Here is a 20,178-nt window from a genome sequence, read left to right on the forward strand (position 1 = left end):
ATGCCTTCACATTTAAGCAGTACAAACATTTTCGTTTGATCCAGGGAGAGATCTGATATGTATTTTAGTAAAATACGAAGATTTCAGCTCTACAGTTTGGTCTAGTGAAGCAGTCGTACTGTTTTATGCTGATCTGCTTATATTCTGCAGTGGAGAAGTAATATTTTATTGTAACTGCAAAGTTTAGATATCTGACTAAGCATTATGGTCTGACAGAAGCCAATTAGTGTTAAAGTTGTTGATCTTCCATGCTGGAACATCAATGAGCCCCACAGGTAGGACAACTGGGAGTTTTTTTTTTGATTCATTCATGGGATGTGCCTTCGCAAAGCAGGTCTAGAAAGAGATGCATTGGATTTTGTTGAGGTTCATTCTGAGCAGCTGTGTAATGCAGCATTCCGTGTTCTACCGGCTGATCCCAAGGACACATGCCAAGATAACCATCAACTGCTGCTGAAGGACCATCAACTCAGTGAAAGACTCACTTTGGTCTGCCTGAAACTTGCTGGTCTTCCTGTGCAAAAAGCTGTTGACAACCGAGTGTTGTAGACTGGCACATTCTGAGGTTTAGGACTACGTGCTGAAGGACGAACTAAAGCTTGGGACAGCTACTGCAAAGGCTGAATGGGGAAAGACCACTGTGTAATGCTCTTCTGCCATAGTACACCAAGGGGCTGGAACCCCTGTAAAATCCCTTGGCTGTATGCACCAGAGAATGTTTAACATGAAATGTAAATGTACATTGTAAATATAACTTGTAATAGTAAGTGTAGTGAGGCATCTCGTACTGTATTGAAAGAAACTGATCTGTATTGCACTTCATATAATGTCAAATTTGAAGTTTTATGTAATGTACTTTTTATGAATAATGTATATTTTGGGGGAAAAAATTTCTTGAGATAGCATCTGTCATATAAATAGTTTGTAAAAGTGGCTGCACTTTGGAGGATAATGTAGCTATTCTTTGTGATTAAATGGGTTCCTCAGGGCCCAGGGGAGGATGAGTACATCAGACACAGCAGAGGTTAGATAGAAGGTAAAGTTGCTTATAAACAACCCCAATGCAGTTTAAGGCTAACCTCCAATCCTGCACTGGAGATTTGTCTGAGTAAGATTGTCAGTTTAGTGCAAATTGTGATGAATTAAGAACAGTTGGTTCTGCTTGTTCAGACCTACAAATAACTGGATACAAATTGCTGCCAAAAAGAGGTTACAGCTCCCTGGACTGTTGTAGACAAGGAAGGCACAGATTCAAGGTGACCGGCAAAAGAATCAACAGGTGGCATAATGAAAAAATGTTTTACACTATGACTGGTTAAGGATTTGGAATGCATTACTTGATAGGGTCATAGAGTGATACAGCACTGAAACAGGTCCTTCAGCCCACCGAGTCTGTGCCAACCAATAACCACCCACTTATACTAATCCTACATAAATTCCATATTCCCTACCACATCCCACCATTCTCCTACCACCTACCTACACTAGGGGCAATTTACAATGGCAAATTTTCCTATTAACCTGCAAGTCTTTGGCTGTGGGAGGAAACCGGAAGCACCCGGCAGAAACCCACGCGGTCACAGGGAGAACTTGCAAACTCCGCACAGGCAGTACCCAGAATCGAACCCAGGTCGCTGGAGCTGTGAGGCTGTGGTGCTAACCACTGCGCCACTGTGCCGCCCTGATGTGATGGATACAGATTCAATAGTAGCCTTCAGAAGGGAATTGGATAAATAATTGAAGGAGAAAAAAAATCAGGGATATGGGGCAAGAGTGGGGGAGTGGAACTAACTTGATTGCTCTTCAAAAGAGCTGTTTCAGCCTCAATAGCCTCCTTCTGTGCTGAACTATAGTATGATTCAAAATATCAAGTGTGCAGTGTTGTATAGTGTCAAAGTACCAAGTGTGTAATTTCACCAAGTATATTGACATCCAAGTGTGCAGTGTCAAAGCACCAAATAAATGCTGCAATGTCCTATTGGGGCTTCGAGACTGTTGGTCTTACTGCATATTTTAATGCTGTCCTGTAACCCAGGCTGAAAATTGTTGTTTGCCCCTCTCTGCTTATGTTTTTCAGCTCAATCGTCTGCCCTCCTGGCCTTTCTGTTCTTTCTGACCCTCTCCTTTTCATTGTTGCCTCATTTCCTGGTGTCTAAGCTGCTTGCAAGAGCTCCTCTGCCTTTATCTGAAACAGCAGACTGAGCATCCTTACTTCAGTGCTGGTTGCAGCTGCCAAAGAGAGATTATACAAGAGTAACTTTTCTATTATAAATAAAAACAAGAAATGCTGGAAATACTCAGCAGGTCTGGCAGCATCTGTGGAGAGAGAAGCAGAGTCAACATTTCAGGACAGTGGCCCTTCATCAGAACTGGCAGAGCCAGAAATGTAAAAGGTTTTAAGCAAGTAAAGCGGGGGTGGGGAAAGAGATAACAAAAGAGAAGGTGTTGATAGGACAAGGTCACAGAGAATAACTGACCAGAAGGTCATGGAGCAAAGGCAAACGGTATAAAAAGAACAAAGAACAAAGAAAATTACAGCACAGGAACAGGCCCTTCGGCCCTCCAAGCCTGCGCCGATCCAGATCCTCTATCTAAACATGTCGCCTATTTTCTAAGGGTCTGTATCTCTTTTCTTCCTGCCCATTCATGTATCTGTCTAGATACATCTTAAAAGACGCCATCGTGCCCGCATCTACCACCTCCAGAGGCAACGCGTTGCAGGCACCCACCACCCTCTGCGTAAAGAACTTTCCACGCATATCCCCCCTATGTTAATGGTGTGGTGAAAGACAAAGCGTTAGTACAGAGAGGGTGTTAATTGACAGAAAACTGAACAGCCTGGCCCCAAGCACAAACATGATAAAAAACAGTGGGTAGACACAGTAGAAACAGACTAAAATAAAATAAACACATAAAAAAATAAATAAAACATAACTCAAAATAAAAAGGGGGGCCCCATCATGCTCTGAAATTATTGAACTCAATGGGGGGGGGGGGGGGGGGGTTGTTGAAATGGACAGCAACCAGAGGCTCGGGGTCATGCTTTTGGACTGAGCGCAGGTGTTCCGCAAAGCGGTCACCCAGTCTGCGTTTGGTCTCCCCAAAGTAGAGGAGACCACATTGTGAGCAGCGAATACAGTATACTAAATTGAAAGAAGTACAAGTAAATCACTGCTTCACCTGAAAGGAGTGTTTGGGGCCTGGAATAGTGAGGAAAGTGGAGGTAAATGGGCAGGTATTACACCACCTGCGATTGCAGGGAAGGTGCCGTGGAAAGGGGACGAGATGGTGGGGGTAATGGAGGAGTAGACCAGGGTGTCGCGGAGGGAACGATCCCTTCGGAATGCAGACAGGGGAGGGGAAGATGCGTTTGGTAGTGGCATCATGCAGGGGGTGGCGGAAATGGCGGAGGATAATCCTTTGGATGTGGAGGCTGGTGGGGTGGAAAGTGAGGACAAGGGGAACCCTGTCGCAGTTCTGGGAGTGAGGGTAGAGGTGCGAGAAATGGGCAGGACACGGTTGAGGGCCCTGTCAACCACAGTGGGGGGAGGAATCCTCGGTTGAGAAAGAAGGAAGACTTATCAGAAACACTGTAATGGTAGGTTGCATCATCAGAGCAGATGCGTCGAGTTGGAGAAATTGGGAAAATGGAATGCAGTCCTCACAGGAGGCAGTGTGTGAAGAAGTCTAGTCAAGGTAGCTGTGGGAGTCGGTGGGCTTATAATGAATATTAGTAGACAGCCTATCCCCAGAGATGGAGCCAGAGAAGTCGAGGAAGGGAAGGGAAGTGTCGGAGATGGAGCATGTAAAGGTGAGAGAAGGCTGGAAATTGGAAGCAAAGTTGATAAAGTTTTCCAGCTTGGGCAGGAGCAGGAAACGGCACCAATACAGTCATCAATGTACTGGAAAAAGATTTGGGGGAGGGGACCTGAGTAGGACTGCAACAAGGAATGTTCGTCATATCCCACAAAAAGACAGGCATAACTAGGACCCATGCGGGTACCCATAGCAACACCTTTTACTTGAAGGAAGTGAGTGGAGTTGAAGGAGAAGTTGTTCAATGTGAGAACAAGTTCAGCCAGGCGGAGGACGGTGGTGGTGGATGGTGACTGGTTGGGCCTCTGTTCAAGGAAGAAGTGGAGAGCCCTCAGACCATCTTGGTGGGGGATGGAGGTGTAGAGAGATTGGACAACAATAGTGAAGAGGAGACAGTTAGGACCAGGCAACTGGAAATTGTCAAAATGACAAAGCGCTGGGTTAAAATCCTGGAACTCCCTTCCTACCTCACGTGAACTGCAGCGATTCAAGAAGGCAGCTCACCACCACCTTCTCAAGGGCAATTAGGGATGGGCAATAAATGCTGGCCTGGCCAGTGACGTCCACATCCCATGAATGAATTTTTAAAAAAATCAATAATTAGGGGGCATAGATTGAAAGTAATTGGCAGGTGGGTTAGAGGAGAGTTGAGGAAAAATGGTTGGAACTCGCTGCCTGAAAGGGTGGGAGGCAGAAACCCTCGTCACATTTAGAAAAATACTTGGACATGCACTTGAAGTGCTGTAACCTAAAGGCTTTGGATCAAGAATTGGAAAGTGGAATTAGGCTGAATAGCTTTTTTCAGTCAGAACAGACACGATGAGCCGAATAGTCTCGTCCTATCCTGTAAATTTTCCATGTTTCCAGGACTAAAAGCTAACACATCCCCAGACCTGACAGCCTACATATTGGGGTTTGAAAAAAGGTGGCTGCAGAGATAGTGGGTTCATTGATTTCGATTTCCCAGAATTTTCCTGGATTCTAAAACATGCCTTGTGGATTAGGAGATAGCAGATGTAACCCAGCTATTCAAGAAAGGAGGGAGAGAGAAAACAGGTAATTAAAGGCCAGTCAGCCTGACATCAGCTGTTGGAGAAAACGCTGACAACGATTATTAAGGCCATAGTTTTTGGACACTTAGAAAATCACTATCATTAGGCAGAGTCAACATGGTTTTATGAAAGGGAAACAGTTTGACAAATCCTGTAGAGGTTTTTGAGAGTATAATTATCAGGGTAGATAAGGGAGAACCACTGGATGTTGTATGTTGTGATTTTCAGAAGGTGCCACATGAAAGGTTGTTGCACAAGATAAGGGCTCATGGGATTGGGGTAATGTTAACATGGATTGAGGATTCACACTTTCCTAAGCCATAATTTGCACCCATCTTCATCCATCCATCCATCCTTTTTCATCAACATGGATAACAATGCCTCTTGGAAATTTCTGTTTGGGAATGGTTTTCCTCTTAAATATCACCATTGACTTTAGCTCTATGACTCTTTGAGCTTTGTCCCATTGGATACACGACAGTGAATCTAGTCTCTCAGGCCAGCCGCCTTAACGTACTATTTTTTTCTCCAATTTTGTCCTCTGTTTGATTTGCCAGCATATCAAAATTCATGCGAGTTTCGTCCATGTTGCCAAACTAGCCTTTCTTCTGTCAATGTCTGAGTGTAATTCGGTGATCTTGTTGTCAAGTTCAGCAGGTAGACACTGAAATCTTAGTCTTGTGGTGAAGTACAAAATCATGTCTCTGCATGAACCTGGTACACCATCCAGCACTAGCCTTGAAATCTGCTATGCCTTCTTTCTTTCCTTCTTTCAGGGCGTGGGTCTAATGGATGTGCAGGAAACTATGTATCGATTCTGGTGACGTTCACTGACCCATTCTGCAACTTTTATTCTTTGGCATCTTCATGAGCTGCGTGCGAAGCTTTCTCCAATCTCTGACATTCTTCTCTGATACTTTAAATTCTGATGCTGCTGCACAATTATTTGCCTTCTCTGCACGTGCAACAACTTTTAGTTTAAACTGCGGTGTATTTGTTGTTCTTCCTTGGCGCCATATTGAAAATATGCAGGGGTGCTAGCTGAACGTTCAGGTATTTAGATTAGTATGTTTTGTCTGCGCTCTGAAAGTTAAGGTCGGCTTTTACATGAGATGTAGTAAAAATTCAAGATATTGTGCCCTAAAGTCATTGGTCTACTTTTAGAGAAGATTGACTTTTACATGAGTATGTAGGTGGGAAAGTAAGCTAAAAAGAGGCTGCAAAGGGTTATAGGGCTGTTAAGTGATAGGGCAAGAAGGTGGCAGGTGGAGTATGATGTGGGGATGTGTAAAATTATCCACTTTGGTAGGAAGAATGGAAAAGCAGAATTTTTTTAAAAAGGTGAGAGACTAGTAAATTTTGGGATTTGGAGGGATTTGGGTTTCCTTGTACATGAATCACAAAGTTAACATGATACATCAAGCAATTGGGAAGGTGGTTGCAGTATGACTGCATTTATGTAGGGCTTTGGTGACCCCTGGAGTACTGTGTACAGCTTTGGTCTCCTTACCAAAGGAAGGATATACTTGCCTTTGAGGGCGTGCAACGAACATTCAATGATTTGATTCCTGGGATGACGATACTGCCCCACGTGGAGAGATTAAGTAGAAAGGGCCTATATTCTCTGGAGTTTAGAAGAATGAGAGGTTATCTCATTGAGATGCAGAAAATTCTTCGAGCTTGACAGGGTAGATGTGGAGAGGATGTTTCCCTTGGCTGGAGAACCTAGAACTAAGGGTCATAGTCTCAGGATAAGGGGTTGGCTATTTAGAACTGAGATGCAGAGAAATTTCTTCAATCAGAGGGTTGTGAATCTTTGGAATTCTCTACCACAGAGGGCTGAGGGTGCTCAATCTGTGAGTATATTGAAGACTGAGATCGATCGATATTTGGGCACTAAGGGAATCGAGGGATATGGGGAGAGGGAAATTGGAGTTAGTGCAGAAGATCAGCCATGATATTACTGAATGTTAGAACAGGCTTGAGAGGCATTTGGCCTACTCCTGTTGCCATTTCCTAAAATTCTTCACTTTCAGATCTTTGACTCATGCAACAAGCCTGCATCCAGGCTTATTGCTCTTGCCATGGAGAAATAGTCGCGTGCTAGCAAGAGAGAAAAATATATTTACTTACAGATATGTACGTGTTGAGTTGTGCTAAATGCACAACTGTTTCTATTAGTTGTTGCAATTGGTCTCCTATGCACTCAATTTATTCTTATGTTTTACAGCTGATTGTCCAATACAATGGCCGTTCTTGAAGGTTTCTGTGAAGGCAATGCATCCTTGTCAGAAGTATGGATACAACAAGGACTTTTCCCATGTTTTTATTTCACCCTAATTTCAACAGTACTCTTAAGCATCATCTTCCTCTTTGGTGCATTGCAGTGTGCTTGTTACAATATGTATGGCACTACAATGGAGTCAAAGTATGTACCTCGCTCTCGTCTCTTCCTACTGCAATTGTTCCTATCGGTGGTCCTGCTACTGCAGTTTGGAATCTATATCCTATGGCAGTCCTTTGCTTTAGGAACAGTGTATGGATACATGATTGTCTACTCATGCCTATCTGTGGTTGGGTGGACATGTACCATCATTTTGCTGCACCTGGAACGCACCAGGGTGTTGGTGCGGGACAGGACACGTGGTCACAGTACCATTCTACTACTCTTCTGGGCTCTGGCCTTTGCAGCTGAGAATCTGGCATTTGTATCGTGGAAAAGTCCTTTGTGGTGGTGGTCACTGGACAGCACTGATCACAAGGTAGGTCCTGAGAATACCACAGTATAGAGCAAAAGGTGGATCTGGTTTGTAAGGGCTGAGCTCAGCAAGGTTGCTTCTCAGACCCACACAAGATTGGCTGTTTTATTTTTGGAAGTATCCGCTATTTTTATTTTGTATGTTTTGAAGAATAACTCATTGATTTAGAGATTAAAAACAGAAAATGCTGAAAATATTTAGCAGCTCAGGCACCAACTGTGAAGAGTGAAAAATGAGGTTAATGTTTTAGGTCTGTGAGCTTTCATCAGAACTGGCCTTATTAACATGCAACTTACTGATTTCATGGCAAGAAAGGCAGGGAAACAGCTGACCAGCCATTAAAGTCAAGCGACAGCACGGCTAAGTGTTTCAGAAGGGGAATCCTGAGTTGAGGTGGGGAGAAGGGATGTCCAGGGTAGGGGAGGGAGCCTGGAGGAGCCTACCTGCTCCTAATGGCCCAAAAAGAAATTACTAAAAAAAAAATGAAAAACTTACCTTGTGGGGCCTCCTCTATCTCCTGGTCCCAGCAGGTTTGTCCTGGCAGGGAAGCCACCACTGTCTCCACTCTCAGGCCTGAGGTTAAAACAGCAGATTGAGCCTGCATGATGTTTAGTTTAGTTTAGTTTAGAGATACAGCACTGAAACAGGCCCTTCGGCCCACCGGGTCTGTGCCGACCATCAACCACCCATTTTATACTAATCCTACACTAATTCCACATTACTACCACATCCCCACCTGTCCCTATATTTCCCTACCACCTACCTATACTAGGGGCAATTTATAATGGCCAATTAACCTATCAACCAGCAAGTCTTTGGCATGTGGGAGGAAACCGGATCACCCGGAGGAAACCCACGCAGACACAGGGAGAACTTGCAAACTCCACACAGGCAGTACCCAGAATTGAACCCGGGTCACTGGAGCTGTGAGGCTGCGGTGCTAGCCACTGTGTAGATTGGGAAAGGGGAGGTGCAACGAGACCTGGGTGTCCTTGTGCACCAGTTGCTGAAAGTAAGCATGAAGGTGCAGCAAGTCATCGGAGTCCAATCTGCATATTTATAGGGGACCACACTGGCTTTGATGGATGTCTTTGCTGATTACAGTCAGCCAGTCTGGGTGGGATAGGATTGGGTAAGTAACTGGTGCATTTTAACTGGCCCCTGCCAAGCTGGTTTCTACATATTCAACCCCCATTTTCACTTCAGTGAAGTACTGCTGTGAAATAAATAAATCAAATAAGAACATAGGAATTGATAGACAAGAAAAGACCGAGGTACCTTTTGTTCATCTTCTAACATCCTGGTAGTCGCATGATACAACAATAATAGAGTTGTTGACCAATCATAGCAATCAAGCTCTAGCAATGAGTCTACAACGGGCCCAGACACGAGACAAGGAAAACCTCCAGTGATGGAGAGCTTTGGGAACCACAGGTGCAAAGTCACCTTTTTCCTCTCAAGCACACTACACTGATCACACATCCTGTCTCAAATTATTCAAATGACAAAGGTAGAAAAAGTCCCTTGAATATATACTGGATAAAAATTATTATAAAATGGCTGCAGATGCTTTCTATTAATGAACTTGGTGGAAAAGCTTACAGCAGATAGTTGCGGAATAATAGAATTACCAGAGGTCACTCACTTGCATGTCTTCAGCTCACAAGATTTTACTTTTCCTGGTGCTAGCTGCAGCTCCCAACCAATATAATGGATAACTGGGAGTGAGATCACTCTGGAACCTAATTGCGAGCTATCAGATGCCCAAGAGTAATGCTATCTTCATTATAAAGGAATGAACAAATAGACACTGACCAGATAATGTTTTAGTGATGTTGTCTTGTTTGCTATGGCGTTTCAAGAGCTCATCTAAATACTTCTTAAATGTTGTGAGGGTTCCTGCCTCCACCAGCTCTTCAGGCAGTGTGTTCCAGATGCCAGCCACCCTCTGGGTGAAAACATTTTTCCTCAAATCCCCTCTAAACCACCTGCCCTTTACCCTAAATCTATGCTCCCTGGTTCTAGACCCCTCCGCTAAGGGAAAATGTTTCTTCCTATCTAACCTGTCAATGCTCCTCATAATCTTGTACACCTCAATCATGTCTCCCCCCCCCAACTCAGCCTTCTCTGCTCCAAGGAAAACAACCCGAGCCTTTTCAGTCTCTCTTCATAGCTGAAATGCTCCAGCCCAGGCAACATCCTGGTGAATCTCCTCTGCACCCTCTCCAGTGCAATCACATCCTTCCTATAGTGTAGTTCCCAGAACTGTACACAGTACTCCAGCTGTGGCCTAACTCGCGTTTTATACAGCTCCATCATAATCTCCCTGCTGTTATATTGTATGCCTCGGCTAATAAAGGCAAGTATCCCATATGCCTTCCTACCCACCTTATCTACCTGTGCTGCTGCCTTCAGTGATCCATGGACAAGTACGCCAAGGTCCTTCTGTACTTTCTAGGGTCCATTGTATATTCCCTTGCCTTGTTAGTCCTCAAAAATGTATCACCTCACTCTTTTCAGGATTAAATTCCATTTGCCACAGCTCCGCCCATTTTACCAGCCCATCTATATCTTCCTGTAATCTAAGGATTTCCTCCTCACTATTTACAACACCATCAATTTTCGTGTCATCTTACTGATCATGTCTCCTATATTCACGTCTAAATCTTTAATGTACACTACAAACAGCAAGGGTCCCAGCGCCAATCCCTGTGGTACACCACTGGTCACAGGCTTCCAATTGCAAAAACAGCCCTCGACCTTTACCCTCTGCCTCCTGCCACTAAGCCAATTTTGGATCCAATTTGCCAAATTGCCCTGGATCCCATGGGCTCTTACCTTCTTAACCAATCTCCCATGCGGGACCTTCTCAAAAGCCTTACTGAAGTCCATGTAGGCTACATCAACTGCCTTACCCTCATCTACACATCTAGTCACCTCCTCAAAAAATTCAATCAAGTTTGTTAGACTCCATCTCCCCCTAACAAAGCCATGCTGACTATCCCTGATTAATCCCTGCCTCTCCAAGTGGAGATTAATCCTGTCCATCAGAATTTTTTCCAATAGTTTCCCTACCACTGATGTTAGACTCACTGGCCTGTCATTACCTGATTTATCCCTGCTCCCCTTCTTGAATAATGGCACCACATTCACTGGCCTCCAGTCCTCTGGTACCTCTCCTGTGGCCAGTGAGAATTTGAAAATTTGTGTGAGAGCCCCTGTTATCTCCTCCCTTGCCTCACGTAACAGCCTGGGATACATCTCATCTGGGCCTGGGGATTTATCCACTTTTAAGCCCGCTAATACTTCCTTCCTTTCAATGCTAATTTGTTCAAGTATATCACATCCCCCTCCCTGATCTCTACACCTACATCGTTCTCCTCCATAGTGAACACAGATGAAAAGTAATCATTTGAAACCTCACCTATGTCCTCCGGCTCCACGCACAGACTGCCACTCTGGTCCCTAATGGACTCTACTCTTTCCCTGGTTATCCTCTTGCCCTTAATATACTTATAAAGCGCCTTGGGATTTTCCTTTATCTTGCCCGCCAGTGTTTTTTCATGTCCCCTTTTCGCTTTGCTAATTACTTTTTTAAGTACCCTGCTACACTCCATACTCCTCTAGGGCCTGCACTGTTTTCAGCGCTTTGAATCTCCCATAAGCCTCCTTTTTTTCCCTTATCTAATCCTCTATATCCCTCGACAACCAGGGTTCCCTGGACTTGTTGGTCCTACCCTTCACCTTTATGGGAACTTGTTGGCCCTGAACTCTCCCTATTTCCTTTTTGAATGACTCCCACTGGTCTGATGTACTTTCCTACAAGTAGCTGCTCCCAGTCCACTTTGGCCAGATCCTGTTTTATCATATTGAAATCGGCCTTCCCCCAATTCAGTACTTTTATTTCCGGTCCCTCTTTGTTCTTTTCCATAACTACCTTACATCTTACAGAGTTATGATCACCATCCCGAAATGCTCCCCCCCCCCCCCCCCCCCCCCCCGATGCTTCTAACACTTATCCGGCTTCATTCCCCAGGATTAGGTCCAGTACTGCTCCTTCCCTTGTCGGACTTTCTACGTACTGGCTCAAAAAGCTCTCCTGTATGCACTTTAAGAATTCCACCCCTTTTAAGCCTTTTGCACTAAGACTATCCCAGTTGATATTGGGGAAGTTGAAAATCCCCTACTATTATTACCGTATTATTTTTACACCTCTCTGAGATTTGCCTACATATCTGCTCCTCTATCTTTCCCCTGTAGTACACTCCCAGCCAAGCGATTGCCCCCTTTTTGTTTTTATGTTCTACCCATATGGCCTCATTTGAGGAACCTTCCAAGATATCCCTCCTTATTGCAGTAATTGACTCCTTTATCAACAGTACAATGCCACCTCCTCTTTTACCCCTCCCCTGTCATGCCTGAAGATTCTATACCCTGGAATATTGAGCTGCCAATGCTGCCCTTCCCTCAACCAGTATTTTCCCATTAATCGTGTATTCCTTTGCTTTGTTTGACCTCTCCAAATGCATTACCTTGCACTTCTCCAAGTTGAATTCCATTTTCCACTTTTCCGACCAGACCATCAATATCTTCCTGCAGCCTACAGCTATCCTGCTCGCTATCTACCTCACTGCAAATCTTTGTGTCGTCTGCAAACTTCTTCAACATGCCTCCTACATTTGCGTCCAAGTCGTTAATATATACCACAAAATGCAGGGGACCCAGAACTGAGCCCTGCCACACAGCCCTCTAGTCGCAAAAACACCCGTCAACAATTACCCTTTGTTTCCTGCCACTGAGCCAATTTTGTATCCACCTTGCTGCATTTCTTTGGATCCCATGGTGGTTTTATTTTTTTAACCAGTCTGTCATGTGGGACCTTGTGAAAAGCCTTGCTAAAATCCATGTAGACCACATCAACTGCACTACCCTCATCTATCTTCCTTGTTACTTCTTCAAAAAATTCGATCAAGTTGGTCAAACAATATCTTCCCTTAACAAAAGGGCGGCACAGTGGCGCAGTGGTTAGCACCGCAGCCTCACAGCTCCAGCGACCCGGGTTCAATTCTGGGTACTGCCTGTGTGGAGTTTGCAAGTTCTCCCTGTGTCTGCGTGGGTTTTCTCCGGGTGCTCCAGTTGCCTCCCACAAGCCAAAAGACTTGCAGGTTGGTAGGTAAATTGGCCATTATAAATTGCCCCTAGTATAGGTAGGTGGTCGGGAAATATAGGGACAGGTGGGGATGTGGTAGGAATATGGGATTAGTGTAGGATTAGTATAAATGGGTGGCTGATGGTCGGCGCAGACCCGGTGGGCCGAAGGGCCTGTTTCAGTGCTGTATCTCTAAACTAAATCCATGCTGACTATCCTTGATTAATCTGTGCCTTTCTAAGTGACAGTTTGTCCTGTCTCTTGGAATAGATTCCAATAATTTGCCCACTACTGAGGTTAGACTGACTGACCTGTAATTATTCAGTCTGTGCCTCGCTCCCTTTTTAAACAGAAGTAAAATGTTAGCAGTTCTCCAGTACTCCGGGACCACACCAGAGGACACGGATTTAAAAAGTACCAGAGGGTAGGTAAGGAGAATTGTTTTTACACAGTGAGTTATGATCAAAGTTGTTACTGCAATGATATGATAACATCCTATAAAAACCCAACCAGCACCTTACTGCAATAAAAACAAGAAATGCTGGAACCACTCAGCAGGTCTGGCAGCATCTGTGAAAAGAGAAGCAGAGTTAACGTTTCGGGTCAGTGACCCTTCTTCGGAACTGTTTAAAGCTCTTGTGTGAACCATATATGTAATATTATATGTAATAATCGGAGAAGGGAACCTCTTAGATGGAAGTTCTGAGGAAGGGCATGTATCTGAAGCATGAATCCTATTTTGTTTCATAGAATAGTACAGCACAGAAGGAGGCCATTTTGGCCATTGAGTCTGCGCTGGTTCTTTTGAAGGTCAACTGAGTTAGTCTCACTCCTCTGCACTTTCCCAATATCTCTGCAATTTTTTCAATTCCAAGTATTTATCCAATTCCCTTTTTGAAAGATCCTATTGAATCTGTATCCACCACCCAATCAGGCAGCACATTCCAGATCCTAACCATGAGTTGCATAAAAATGTCACGTCTTGTTCTTTTGCTTTTAATCTGTGGTATCTGGTTATTAACCCTTCAGCCATTGGAAACAGTTTCTCTTTATTTACTCTACCTAAACATTTCATGATTTTAAACACCTCTCCCAATTCTCCTGGTCGCCTTCTCTGCTGCAAGGAGAATAACCCCAGCTTGTCCAGTCTTTCCACGCAATCGTAATCCCTTACCCGTGGAACCATTGTCGTAAATCTCTTCTGTATCCTCTCCAAAGTCTTCACGTCCTTCCTCAAGTGTGGTTTGAACACAATACTGTAACTGGGGCTGAACTAGTGTTTTATATAGGTTTAGCATAACTTCCTGGCTTTTGTACTCTTTGCCTCTATTTATAAAGCCCAGGATCCCGTATGCTTTATTAACTGCTTTGTTAGTCTGCCCTTTGCAGATGCTGCTGACCCTGTTATGTGTTTCAAACATTATATGTTCTTATTCCATCTCTATTAACGGCTGGACATTTATTTATGTCTCCCAGGTACACTTTGGTCTGTGGATAGTCCGATACATCTGTACATTTCTGCTCTTTGTCCTTGGGCTGAAAGCACCAGGTTTGCCTCGCAGGCCTTATATGCTCTTGATTAATGAGGATGAACGAGATGTTGAATACAGCGAGGTACGTGGAACAAAAACAGTACTAAAAAAAAAACTTGGATTTATATAACATGTTTTGTGATCTCAAGATGTGGCAGCCAATTTGCGCAAAGCAAGGCCCCAGCAACATCATTGAGATAATTAAACGAATAACTTTTTTAGGTGCTGGTTGGGGGATATATATTGGCTGGGTTATGAGGAGAACTCCCCTGGTCTTTGAGTAGTGCCATGGGATCTTTTGCATCCATCTAAGAAGGTAAGCGGGGCCTTGGTTTACAATCTCATCGGAAAGTCGGCACCTCTGGCAGTGTAGAGCTCCTTCAGTGCTGCACTGGAATGTCAGCCTTGATGTTGGGCTCAGATCTCTGGAGTTGGACTTGAAAACATAACCTTCTGACTCTAGGGTGAGTGTATGAACCAAGGCTCAAAATGCTTAGATTAGGTGCAATTATTCCAAAACCATGTATGATTATTTTGTCCTGTGATTTCCTTTTTAAAAAAAATCTTCATGATTCGCAGCTCAGTTCAGTTGATAATATTTCGCTTCTGAGATGGTTGTTTTGCAATACTGAGGAGTACTATTATAGCACAGACGCTGTCCCTCAGAAAAAGATCGAACCAAGGTCTAATTTGCTGTTTCACTGGTTCCCATGGCATTATTGAAAGAAGAATTGGTTAATTGGCCATTATAAATTGCCCCTAGTACAGGTAGGTGGTAGGGAAATATAGGGACAGGTGGGTATGTGGTAGGAATGTGGAATTAGTGTAGGATTAGTATGAAATGGGGGGTTGATGGTCGACACAGACTCGGTGGGCCGAAGGGCCTGTTTCAGTGCTGTATCTCTAAACTAAAAAAACTAAAAAGAACCGGGAATTTATTTATTTATTTAGAGTTACAGCACTGAAACAGACCCTTCGGCCCACCAAGTCTGTGCCGACCAACAATCACCCATTTTATACTAGTCCTACATTAATCCCATATTCACTACCACATCCCCACCATTCTCCTACCACCTACCTACACTAGGGGCAATTTACAATGGCCAATTTACCTATCAACCTGCAAGTCTATGACTGTGTGAGGAAACTGGAGCACCCTGCGGAAACCCACACGGTCACAGGGAGAACTTGCAAACTCCGCACAGGCAGTACCCAGACCTGAACCCGGGTCGCTGGAGCTGTGAGGCTGCGGTGCTAACCACTGCGCCACTGTGCCGCCTTTCTCGCAATGTTTTGGCCAACATCCCTCCCTCGGCCAAAAGTGTTAAAAAGAAATGATCGCATTGCAATTTGTGGGATCTTGATGTGTGAAAAGTGACTGCTTATATAACCTGTTACTGCAAAATAATTATTTGTATGTGGAGTGCTTTGAGATGTTTCTGAGATGTGATAAGTGGCTATATAATATCAAGGAAAGTCATCCTCTAACAAAGAAGTGATCATTCTAATAGCACATTGTACACTAGAAAGGTTTTTAAAAAAAACTCTGCCTTTAAAGGGTAAATAAAATCTCAAAATTCACAGGATCATATCAGGTGATTTAATTCTTCCAGAATGCCAACATGCCCATTACAGCTTTCTACCTGTACATGAATAGGCAGATAGATCCTAAGGTTAATGTTTCATTTGAAGGAGGCATCCCTGATAGAAACACAGAAACATAGAAAATAGGAGCAGGAGTAGGCCATTTGGCCCTTCGAGCCTGCTCCGCCATTCATTATGATCATGGCTGATCATCCAACTCAGTAACCTATTCCCACTTTTCTCCCATATTCTTTGATCCCTTTTGCCTCAATGTTGCAGCAGTCCCTCAGTATTGTACTCAAGTGTCAGTCTAGATTACTTGCTCAATTCCCAATGTCAGATTCATAGAAAACTGGCTGAATAGCAGAATACAGATAGTAGGAATAATGGGCAGGTACTCTAAGTGTCAGGATACGACTAGTGGTGTCCCCACAGGAATCTGTGTTGGGGCCTCAACTATTCACCATGTTTAGTAATGACTTACACAATGAGATAGAAAGCCACATATCAAATTTTGCTGATGACACAAAGATAGGCAACATTGTAAGCAATCTAGTTGGAAGCATAAAATTGGAGAGGTATTAATAGATTAAGTGAATGGGAAAATTCTGGCACTAGGATTTCATTGTAGGCGAGTGAGATCATCGACTTTGGACCTAAAAAGGATATCCTTTCTAGATGGTGAAAAGATAGAAACAGTGGAAGTCCAAAGAGTACTTGGGGTCCAGGTACATCGATCATTAAAATGTCATGAACAAGTACAGAAAACAATCAGAAAGGTTAATGGAACGCTGGCCTTTAGATCCAGAGACGCGAATGCAAGGGGGTAGAAGTTATGCTACAGCTTTACAAAGCTTTGGTTAGACCTCACCTGGAGTCCAGTGAGCAGTTCTGGGCACTACATTTTAGGAAAGATATATTGGTCTTGGAGGGAGTACAGCATAGATTTACCAGAATGATGCTTGGACTCCAAGGGTTAAATTGCATGTAGAGATTACACAGACCACGGTTGTATTCCTTGAATTCAGAAGGTTAAGGGGGTGATTTGATTAAGGTTTTCAAGATGTTAAGGGGAACAGATTAGGTAGATAGGGAGATGTAGCTTAAAAGTTAGAGCAGGACCTTTCAGGGGTGAAGTTAGTAAACACTTCTACACGCAAAGGGTGGTAGAAGCTTAGAACTCTGTTCTGCAAATGACAATTGATACTGGGTCAATTGTTAATTTTAAAATTAAGATTGATAAATTTTTGCTAACCAAAGGTATTAAGGGATATGGGGAAAAGGCGGGTATATGGAGTTAGGTCACAGATCAGCCATGATCTCAGTGAATGGTGGAACAGGCTCGAGGAGCTAAATGGCCTCCTCCTGTTCCTATATCCCCAAACTTCTGCCCAGAAGAGTAAGTGCATCAAATCAGGCACATTTTATCTTATACTAATACTTGGTTAAAGTGATCATGAATAAAGTTTTTGCTAGTGATGGGTCTGCTGGTACCCAATGCTGAACATGACATATATTCTACCATCTGACTGCATCCCTTGCTGAAGCTGTCAAGATTTTTAAAAATCATATTAGTACTCGGGAATGTGGGCATCGCTGGCAAGGCTGGCATATATTGCCTGTCCCTAGTTCTGGGCCTTCTTGAATTGCTGGTGGGTTGACACAACTGATTGGTTTGCAAGGCCACTTCAGAGAACTGTTAAGAGTCAACCATGTTGGTGTGAGATTGGAGTTACATATAGGTCAGAGCGGGTAAGGTAGGTTCCCTTCTCTTTGTGGGACCTTTCTATGTGCAAATTAGCTGCCACGATTCCTACATTATGACAGTGAATATACCAAAGAAAGTACTTTGTTGGCGGTAAAGTGTTTTGAAATGTCTTGAAATCATAAAAGAAGCTATAGAAATGCAGTTCGTTTTTACAGGACATTAATAAACCAGTTGGGTTTTTATGACAGACAGCTACACAGTCCCTTTTACTGATATTTCCAGATTTATTTTTAAACTGAATTGAAATTCTCAAACTATCACAGTGGTATTTGAACTCTCATTCTCTGAATTATTAGTCCACACCTAATAGCCCAGTAACATCGCCACTACACTACCATATTTGCCTGTGCAGGGATCATCTTTTGTTTTGCAGCCATGGTATATGCAATCTTATTGTGTCCCGTGAAAATGTCCCAAGGGACTTCACAGATGATGCATTACTTTGAAGAGTATTCATTGTTGTTTTGTAGGCAAGCATTCATGCCACACAAGTGTCAGGTAATGAACATCTCCAACAAGAGAGAATTTAATCACCTCTCTTTGAGATTCAATGGCATTACTATTGCTGAATCCTGGGGCTCACCATTAACCATAAACATAACTGGAACGGCTACGTAGGTACTGTGGCTATAAGAGCAGTTCCAAGGCTGGGTATCCCGCAGGGAGTAACTCACCTCCTGACTCCTCAAAGCCTTTCCATCATCTACAAAGGCACAAGTAGGAGAGTGGTGGAATTTGCCTGGGTGAGTACAGCTGCAACAACACTCAAGAAGCTCAGGACCATCCAGAACAAAACCGCCCCTGGCTGTAGTGTGTACCATCTACAAGATGCACTGCAGCAACTTGCCAAGGCCTCTTCAGCTGCACCTTCCATACCCGTACCTCTGCCACCTAGCAGAACAAGGGCAGCAGATGTATGGGAACACCACCACCTGCAAGTTCCCCTGCCAATCACACGCCATCCTGACTTGGAACTATATCGTCATTCCTTCACTTTTTCTGGGTCAAAAACCTGGAACTCCCTTCCTAACAGCACTGCGGGTGTATCCGCACAGATGGACTGTAGCAGTTCAATAAGGCAGCTCACCACCATCTTCTCAAGGGTTTTATAGCTATGGGCAATGGAATGCTTGTGTTGCCAGTGATGCCAATATCCCACAAACTAGTTTTTTAAAAAACAGCATCTATTTTGCGGACAGCAAAGTCCCAAAAATATTGAAATGAATGATCGATGATTGTCTTTTGGGGTTTTTGTTGAATGAGGAATGTTGGCCAGTGCATTGGTAGAATATCTTGTTCTTCGAGCATGCTCCGATTTGGGGGTTGGGCGGGAGGGTGGGGGTCAGTGGTGGTGATGTCGCAGGTTGTGACACCAAGAGGCTGTGTTTGGCAGAAGGGTTCCTTGAAGGGTGGGCGAAGTGTCTTGGCTTTCAAGCAGTGTTGGAAAAGCACTTGGCTTTTGCAAATGGCTGCTTCCATCTCCATTTTGCTGCTGGGTTTCCCAAACTCTAGAAACCAGGCTGGCAACTGTTAAATTTAAATCAGGTTTGCAATTGCACTGTGAAAGCCTGATTTAAATATTATATTGAAGTGTTCCGTCTCTCCAAGAGGGGACACCGACATGCCACGCAACCCGCCACTGTAAAGATGATGGCAGGTGCATACATGATGGTTTGGACACATGATTTTTAACCCTGTCCTGCCCATCGTGTGGGAGTTAAAATCAACCCTTTTATGTTCAAATTAATCAGTAAAACAGGCAGACATGGGAACAGGAGCCTGCTCTGCCATTCAGTTAGTTCATAGCTGATCTGTACCTCAACACCATTAACCCACCTTGCCTCCGTTTCCCTTCCCCAACAAAAATCTCTTGTTCTCCATCTTGAAAGCTCCAATTGACCCCGAGCAGCCACGGTCTTTTGAAGGCAGGAGAGTTCTAGATTGAGACTATTTTTTGTGTAAAAAGGTGCTTCCTGATTTCCCTCCTAAATGGCTCTCATTTTATGATTATGTTCCCTTATTCTTAGCCTCACCAGAGGTAATAGTTTCTGTGCAACTACCCTATTGGATCTCGTTAACAGATGGGGCTCGATTTAATTTCTCATCCAGTCAATCTGCTAGTGTGCTACGTTTAGGCTTCATTTTTGTGTTCCAAATCGGGAAGTAACAGAACACATTAAAACAGCTCATCTGTGTTCCTCGTGCAATGAATACACTCAGCGATAGGTATGTGGAATGGTCAACGTCAGTGTGCAGGAAGTTTAAAGCTCAGTAGCCACCAAATCTTGTTCAGCAGGTTTGCCCAGTGCAGCAGTTTCAGCCAGCAGATAGCAAAGATTGTTACCCCATAGGAATCGCTGACAAGCCACAGGTGTGGCTGCAGTGACATTATTTTAACCATATCTTAGTGAATACATGTACTTCACAGAATATCTGCTCAACAAATATCTACCACTATTCATTAATTAAGGAAATAAAGCAGTCGCAATGATCTATAAACACGCACACTGCTTTTCAT

General features: G+C 43.8%; 1 protein-coding gene across 2 annotated transcripts in view; it reads left to right on the top strand.

The window, feature by feature from the left end:
• abcb6a (ATP binding cassette subfamily B member 6 (LAN blood group) a) overlaps nucleotides 1–20,178 on the top strand; it is a 226,443-nt gene that overhangs the window by 1,027 nt on the left and 205,238 nt on the right. For both annotated transcript variants that reach the window (XM_068034765.1, XM_068034764.1), the window contains exons 2-3: nucleotides 7,099–7,630; nucleotides 14,253–14,390. In XM_068034765.1, the coding sequence (XP_067890866.1) occupies nucleotides 7,115–7,630; nucleotides 14,253–14,390 (654 nt within the window). In that variant the 5' untranslated portion in view covers nucleotides 7,099–7,114. The remainder of the gene's footprint in view (nucleotides 1–7,098; nucleotides 7,631–14,252; nucleotides 14,391–20,178) is intronic.

Source organism: Heterodontus francisci, chromosome 7, assembly GCF_036365525.1.
Source record: "Heterodontus francisci isolate sHetFra1 chromosome 7, sHetFra1.hap1, whole genome shotgun sequence".
In the NCBI taxonomy this organism is placed as follows: domain Eukaryota; kingdom Metazoa; phylum Chordata; class Chondrichthyes; order Heterodontiformes; family Heterodontidae; genus Heterodontus; species Heterodontus francisci.